At 40.3% G+C, this 8,820-nt stretch overlaps 1 protein-coding gene across 1 annotated transcript; it reads left to right on the forward strand.

The window, feature by feature from the left end:
* Positions 1 to 217: 217 nt before the first annotated feature.
* Positions 218 to 8,820, forward strand: LOC135464864 (protein dispatched homolog 3-like). The gene is made up of 8 exons (XM_064742436.1): positions 218 to 608; positions 1,280 to 2,988; positions 4,086 to 4,211; positions 4,483 to 4,614; positions 5,357 to 5,483; positions 5,759 to 5,886; positions 7,521 to 7,769; positions 8,353 to 8,820. Exons 1-8 carry the CDS (start codon positions 344 to 346, stop codon positions 8,818 to 8,820), a joined length of 3,204 nt encoding a protein of 1,067 aa, XP_064598506.1. The 5' UTR covers positions 218 to 343.

Genomic DNA, 8,820 nt, shown 5'->3' on the forward strand with positions numbered 1-8,820 from the left:
TTATTTGGGCTAAAGGGGCAGACCGCAACAAAGTTTATATCATATGTTATCTCAAACCTATAAATAGTTTAATCACGTGATCATTCACGATCGATGACACCGTTTTTATGTTGTGTAGGACCAAGAACCAGGCAGCGTGCTTATGAAGGGCTTTATCTCGGACTGTATGTCTTAAAGACCACATATCAAGGGTGGATATGTCGTCAAGTCACAAGGTGTAAACACAAGGCAGGATTATATTCTTGAGTCGACCCTGTCAGAAAATAGGCCATCTTTAATGGCGACTTTTCTCAAGCAAGACACTGGTGATTGTCTTTAGGAACAGCCCGGAAGAAAGCAGACGATGAACAATCGACGGTCCATTTTGTCCACCAAGGTACCCGAAGTAATAACTCAGCACCAGGAGTTCCGGAATGGTGTGAGTCTTAACTCTGTGTCACCTGTACAGAATGAAAGTAACCGAGAGGAGAACAGTGCTGCACAGAGCACTAGTCTTAATGACAGAACCGGCCAAGCTGCTCATGGAGAGACGCAGCGAAACTGTGAAACCCAGAAAGAACCATTTCTTGTGGCAAAGCTTATCGCAAAGAAACCCTACATAACTTTTGGTAAGTGACTCTTTAAAGATATACAACTTACTTGTATACCGCGTGATTTCAATCTTTTACACAATAACCACAAATACACTACCCAGACATATCATATAGTATATACCGGGGCCTATGGGTCCGAAGGGGTTAGCACGCCAGTGCGGAGCAATTACCCAGGATTTTATTTATTTATTTGATTGGTGTTTTACGCCGTACTCAAGAATATTTGGACGGCCAGCATTATGGAGGGTGGAAACCGGGCAGAGCCCGGGGGAAACCCACGACCATCCGCAGGTTGCTGACAGTCCTTCCCACGTATGGCCGGAGAGGAAGCGGAGGAAGCCAGCATGAGCTGGACTTGAACTCACAGCGACCCCATTGGTGAATTACCCAGGAGCTTCTCACCTGTCGCTTGGAGTTCAAGTCCAGCTCATCCTAGTTCCCTCTCCGGTCGTACGTGGGAATGTCTGTCAGCGACCTGCGGATGGTCGTGGGTTTCCACTGGCTCTGCCCGGTTTCCTCCCACCATAATACTGGTCGCCGTCGTATAGGTGAAATATTCTTGAATAAGGCTTAAAACACCAGTCAAATCAAATCAACATAGTATATTTTTGTTTTGTAGTACATATTGTGTATTACGTAAACCTTACACAAAGTACAATACAATGTTTGTTCGTTCATATTTCCAGGTGTTACCCTTGGGATGCACATTTCCATGATTGTTATAAGTATTATCCTGTATTTCTCCGGCTACGATATTTTGCCTATCAATTTTGATTCAATTCCGATCAACTTACAAAGCAGCAGTGTCTATCTCAAACAGGAGGCTTGGAAACACCGCGACAAGGACTCTATTCTTTACGACAGAGTGGATGGTGGGGCAAATGTCACGGAACGGTCGGCAAAGTATGACCGCTTATCCATTCAGTTCATGTACGAAAAGACGAACGGGAACGTGTTTACGGCAGATTGTTTGCGTGCTATCCGGGAGTTTGAAGATGATTTGTACAATGACCCGGTGTACAGGTCTGAGTTCTGTCACCTTAACAAACATGACAAGTGTGAAAAACCCTTTTCTATCATCCGACTTTTTGACGGGACTTATTCCCCAATCTTTAACGACACAAACTTTGAGCACATCCCCGAGGTGTTGTATATGGCGGATCGCCACCCTCTCACCAGAAGGCAATTTCAGTTTTTTCTGGGAAAAGACAGTATTGTGAATGGCTCAGCCAGCAGCACGATATCTTCCATTACACGGTCCTTGTTCTTCTTCGGCTATCCATTGAAAGGCTTCCACACACTTCGAGACGAGTCCAGGGTTCAGTACAATAAAGTAGGGGACCACATCATACAAACCTACGCTAAAAAATGGGCGGAATTGTCCAAAACAGGGCTGTCCGGTATGAAATTTATGTACATGAACCAAATAATATACTGGCATCTGATCAATTCCCAGGTGAAGTATGACATGTTATTCATCATCTGTAGCTTCGCTTTCATCTTCCTATTCATGTGGTTTCAGACTGGCTCTCTATGGTTGTCAGTCTGGGGAATGCTCAATATCCTCTTCAGCTTCGTCAGCGGTAACTTCATCTACAATGTGATACTTGACTTTAAATATATCGGTATTTTGCATGTTCTGTCCATTTTTATTCTGCTGGGTGTCGGCGCGGATGATGTGTTTATATTCTGTGACGCCTGGAAGTTAACCCAGGACAATCAAGGTGACCTTGCGCAAAGACTGTCACGGTGCTATGGACGTGCAGCGGGTACCATGTTTGTCACGTCTGTTACAACAGCTGCCGCTTTCTTTATCAACTCCGGCTCGCCAATACTGGCCATGTCCTCGTTTGGCACATTTGCTGGCGTCACCGTTATTGTGAATTATATGTCCATTATTCTGTTTTACCCCAGTGTTGTTGTAGTCTGGCACCTAAAATGGGAACACACAGGCTGCTGTTGTAAGAGCAGCCGCGATAACCCGAAACGGGATGTCAAGTCTTGCAATTCCAGACTCCAAGACACCATTATCCGTTTCTTGTCCAATAGTTACTTCAGGTTTCTCTCAAGTAGAGTGGTTCGTGTCGGAATTATTTGTATCTTCACCGGCCTGGTGTCGACATTGATATTCTTCACTACAACACTTGTCCCAGACGATCAGCAGCCTCGGGTCATGAAAAAGTCTCACAACATTGAGCAGTTTCAAGACAAGAACCTCAACGCCTTCAGACCCAGTGGGGAAGACAAAGTGATCAAGCTGTACATTGTTTGGGGGATTAAGCCTCAGGATCAAAGCATGTGTCATCCGCGCAGGTTTAATGAATCCTGCACCGGAAGTACTGTCTGGGACAATAGTTTTGATATGAACCCGCCACCAGCACAAGCTGCCATTCTAGTAAGTCATGACTTTCTTGAAACTCAAATGTTACATATAACATTACTAAAGTTAAATCAAACATTTTTACAATGATGGAGGGAGGATCAGTTTGGTTAATACTTTCCAAAGTGTTTTGACGCTTTATAACATGCTTATAAATGTTGTAATCTATATTACCAAATTAACACTTTTGGGTGTTGTGATCCGCATTATAAATGTTAAAAACCTTGAAATCTAATATTATATTCATTCTTGTAAACAATCACAACAATGTAATAAAAGACTTTAAGCATGCAGTCTAACACCAGAGCAGTGTCGACAGTGTGATTAAGGGTTTAACACCACCGTAGGGGTGTTTGTTGTGTAAAAATGAAGAAAATGAAACAAAAGCGGCATACTTCATGCAGCTTTATGCTGCCGTTCTCTTTCCCTCCCTCTGCAGATGTCATACATTTTAGACCCATCAACGGCAAGCTTATTCCCTTGAAGTTGACCTACATATTTCAAAGATTCGTACCTATGACGTCGTGTCTCACTGTTGAGTGAGAATAAAAGTAAAATGGCACTGTACAAGTATTATGACGCCATACCGCTGAGCTCAGGCTGGAACGTCTTGAAACAAATGTTTCTTTTTCTACGTCATGTCGTTTGGGTGTAAACTATCAAAAATGTAAAAACAGAAGCGATATCTATAGGTTGTGCGAAATAACACTTTTATCACTGAAGGAAATTCCGATAGCTCCCCTTTACATAAATCACAAAAGCAAATCAAACAAGGAAACAAACTCAAATTCTTTTATTTGTAGACATAAACAGTATGAAATCATATTACTCGGAGAGGCCTATATTACTCGGGCGGGGCGACATACTTGCCTTCAGTAAGACGTCTCAGTGAAGCAGCACTAAATAAAAGAGTGATGGAAATGCATCCTGCAAAAAGGAGGCACATTACATGCACTCTAAAGACTCATAAGTCGTCATATGACTAAAAAATTGTTAAGCACGACGTTAAAACCCAAGCACCCATTCATTGTCTCTATCTCCATTTTCTTGTGGATCTTCGTCGATATAAGGTACATCTGTCCGTTAACGTTCTGTTAATATCTTTTTGGAAGGAATTTTGCCGGACACTGCGTCAAGCCCCAAAGGAACTTACATCGAAGTTGGGCATACGGCGAGATATTGTGTCTGATGTTCCTGAGGTGCGTTGTTTCATTGAGAGGATTGACAAATTTCTCAGGGTGAGCAAGATTACACTGTATTAAGGAAAGGAACGAAAAACAAAGGTCAATCAAAAGAATTACTTAAGCTCTTGCAGATTTGTGCGTGAAAAGAAAATGGTCGCAGTGTGGAACTAAAGGTGTACTGATTTTATGCTTAAATTTCTATTTTCTGAAAAGATTCTTCTATGTAACCCAGCATACACACTAGCTGTTGGCTCTTAATTTTACTTCCATGAAAGGTGAACATTTATGACGTACAAAATAACAATGTGTATTTTTCTGCATTCAGAGAGAGACGTCCAACACCTCGGCCGATCTAAGCCTTCCGACTACAGAGATGAAAATGAGAAAGTTTATGCAGGCAAACAGTAATCTGTACAATATGAGTGACGTGTCTGACAACTTTTATCGCTTTTTTGAGGTACGTAAACGTACTGTTTTATGACATTAAATGGTAGGCCTATATATTAACTGTTCATTTATTATGTCATTTGATTGCTGTTCTCATACTCAAGGATGTTTCACTTATATTTATTTATTTTCATTTTTTTTATTGGTTTTTTTACGCCGTATTCACTAATATTTATACAACGGCGGTCAGCGTTATAGTGGGAGGAAAGTGGGAGAGCCCAGGATAAACCTAAGACCATCCGCTGACAGACCTTCCCATGTATACAGCTGGAGAGAAAGCCAGCATGTGCTGGACTGGAACTCAGAGCGACCGAATTGGTGGAAGGCTCCGTGTTTCATTGATACGATGGCGTTCAGTGTTATGGCTGGCCGGGAAACCGGAGGTCCGGGGTAACCCATTGACCTTTGACAAGTTATTCACGAACTTTCCCACATGTGAAGTATACATAAATGTGAAATGCTGATTAATCTACAGGGTTATATTTTATAATCCAATGACCACAAGTTATAGTATTTGAATCGTTCTGTATATATATACATATTTGACTGAATTAGATGGTTTCCACAGGCCCAGATTTCGCAATCCATAAAACTGGAAGCCGTAAAGTATTGCGTGAAACATCAACGGAACAAATGAAATATAATTTTTAAAAAAGCCATTTCGAAAACAAAAAGCTGTGCCTCTGTATTGAACTCTGTACATGTTGGAGTGTCCAGAACAAAAAGAGATGAAACATGGACTGTATTTGCAGACTGCGTATTCCTATTGGATATCAAACAAATACAGTGGTCGACTAACGACAGAAGATGAAATTTATCAGACCTACATAGGAGAATCCCTCGATTCACGTGACTCAGCAGATATAATTGGACGCAAAGGTGTGTTTTAATCAAATAGATATTAAAAAATGAATATAATCAATTATGTTTCTGAATCCTGCTACTTCCTGATGCAACTTAGAAAAATAATTCTACATGTATGGAACAAAGAATCTTCACAGCATTATACATTTATTAAAATAATATTGCCTTATAAAATAAAAATGATTTGCTTTATCTTAACTGAATCACTCTTTTTCGAAATTTGTAATTTTTTTCGGCAGCTTGTTGTGCATGTACAGGTTTGATCGCGTGCACGTGGATTTTGTTTGCAGGGGTCAAATTTGGAACTCGACTACGTTATGCAATGGTTGCGACAAATTTGACTTTCGGTATCTCTGGGACTTTCTTTGAGGATGGATTAGGATACTACAACAACTGGGAAGGTTTCTTGACAAACGAGGTAATAGTAACCTTTTCTACATTCTTTAAACTAGGCTACATTGTGTTGAGTTTTGCGTGGAACAGTATTGTACCATTCATATGACGACGGTGACTCATTGCGGCAAGGTGGATTCAACGCTGTCTCACTCAAACGAGTGTCGTAAATACCAGGAAAGATACAGGGGGAAGAGTTGGTTTTTGTGGTGAGGGGGCGAGGGAGGGGGGCATACTATCACCAGTATATTATCACTAAGCCGACCAGTACTTTAGTTATCTACTTCGTATTATCTATGTACTGACAGGGCCTCTAACCTGACCTCATTGAATATCTCCCTATACGATAGATACACCGTACACACACTATACACCCACAAACTGTCATTTGGTACAATCTAGTGCGGCAAAAGGATATGTTTTTGAGACTAGGATCAATAGAGTGGTAAATGAGGTATGAAAGGAAGAGAATGGATCAGACATCAAACAAGTAAAAAAAAAAGGTTTTGTCTTGAAATACTTCTTTAGTATTACAGAGTTATATTCCGCGCGAAAAGCATTTGGTCAAATGTCACATTTAGGTGTGAGAATTTCACATGTACCACTCTTCCTTTGTGAACTTAGTGCAATGCTAACTAATTGTTTCTACAGTTAGATTGGTAATTGCTTCATTAACAACTATAAGGGTGTTGTATACATGTAGATCATCAAATATAGCCAATGACAAAGATATACATGTAGCTTTCCGCTTTTGAAGCTTACGATAAGACATCAACTTCTCAAAACCGCTGTTTAACATTTACAATGTCACTTAGATGGCTATTTAGCAGTATAGATTCCCCGTGTGATAAGTTGTGATGAAAATCTCCGCGAAGCACCGAAGGAAACATTTCTCGATTACCAGACATAAATATTTCACTGGAATCCCTAGATGTAAAACGTTATCTCCGTTAATTTGTACATTGAGAGTACATTAAGTACACATTATACGACAACAGAGATAACTGCAAGTTTGACCTTGTTAATCATGATTAATGTATACATCAAAGTTCCGATGACTCAGCATATATGTTTATATTCTCACCTAGTAAATCGCCTTGGCATAAAAGAAAACATGGAAGGGTTTTATTACGGCATGAAACCAGGAACATAGCAGTTTTGACATCATCGGCGGTATTTATTATTGCCTTGTAAATTGACAACTCCCAACGAAGCCGTATGTTGCTTGGATGCTGTATTGTTCTCTTTTTGTATTCATTTGTTTGATTGTTGCATAAACATTCGCTTTTGGTAAAAACAAAACAGTATCTGACGTACAAGAGTCGTGCCTGTTCTTTGTGTGACCGCGCAGGTGACCGTAATTATTCCCGTTTGTCTATGACCGCTCAGAAGACCGTAATTATCCCCGTTGGTGTGTGACCTTGCAAATGACCGTAATTTTATCACAGTGATAAGCTTGGTTTATCACAGTTTTCTACATTCATTTATGGTCATCCCAAATATTAACCGGTTTTGATAGAATTTTGAATGCAGGTTTATTTCGTGCAACCTCATATCATTAAAAAAAAAAACAATTTACTTTGTTGAATGCAAAGGTTTTGTATTTTATAGCGTGGGATACAAATCCTCAGAATTTGCTTCTTATGTTTCCTTCATCAGACAAAGAGCATGCCTCCATCAGTACAGCAACCTTTTCACGCCACTAATTTTGCGTGGCAGTGGTTCCACATACAGAAGGCTCTGGTACAGCAAGGCATCGTCAGCGTGGTCGCTGGTGTTGCCGTTGCCTGGGTGATCCTCGTGCTCAGTTCTGGTAACGTCATCGTTGGAACCATGGCAACACTTACTATAGCATCCGTAACAGTTTGCGTGGTGGGTCTGATACCGCTGGTGGGCTGGAAACTGGGGGTATGTTTCAACATGCATGAGTTTTCGTAGTTGGGAAGTATTGGAAACCCACACCTCGAAAATTGGATATTTTCACCGAGGATGTACAAGGTGTTGACACAAATAACTGAGTTCACCTAGGTGATAGTACGTTTACAAAGGAAAATAAACATACAAAACATACAAATGATTTCTGACAGTGTGTCAGCTATAACTTTTTAGAGTAAAATCGAACTATATAGACACTTACAGAGGTTGAAATTCGCAGACAGTTAACCATACGTAACTTATAAGGTGTTTTATATGATTCAAGGATTCAAGTGTAAGATGTTACTTTCAAGTATTTACATGAACAGTTAGAATAAAACCCTAACTGTGGTAAATTGACAAGAGCCAGATTTTTCCGGTGACGAGTGAACTTACACCGACTTTCACCCTGTCGTGTCTTCTTTACACTTACCACTCCATGCTTTAGTTCTTTTTGTATTTTTAAAACAGTACATACTATTGCAAAACTACAGACGAAACTACATGAAATATTTTCTCGACTTAACAACAAAAAAGTATACACTGAACTGAGATCAATTTTGTTCCTTGTTTGTAGGTTTTAGAAGCCTTAAACATGAGTCTGGTAGTAGGGTTGTCGGTGGACTATGCTGTTCACTTAGGGGTTGCATACACATACGCACCTTTCACAGACAGGAAGCGAAGGGTTCGACATGCGTTGGGAGAGATAGGCCTTTCCGTCATATCCGGTGCTCTGACAACATTGGGATCTGGACTATTTATGATGTTTGCCGAAATAATTTTCTTTATGCAGTTTGGAATATTTATATTTGCAACAATAGGTTTTTCCATTGTGTTTTCGATGACTATTTTTCTGGTTGCCCTTTCTTTAATTGGGCCACAGGGAAACATGGGTGCAACTGCACCCATTCTGCGTGCTGTAAAATATAAATTCATTGGCCGGAAACAGAATGACGTTACATGCGAACAGTGTCAAGGTCAAGGTTTTCATTCAAATGTTTTAAGGGAAAGTACTGTGATCGATAAGGAAACGACTGATTTATAA

The sequence above is a fragment of the Liolophura sinensis genome, chromosome 1 (genome assembly GCF_032854445.1).
Source record: "Liolophura sinensis isolate JHLJ2023 chromosome 1, CUHK_Ljap_v2, whole genome shotgun sequence".
NCBI classification, from domain to species: domain Eukaryota; kingdom Metazoa; phylum Mollusca; class Polyplacophora; order Chitonida; family Chitonidae; genus Liolophura; species Liolophura sinensis.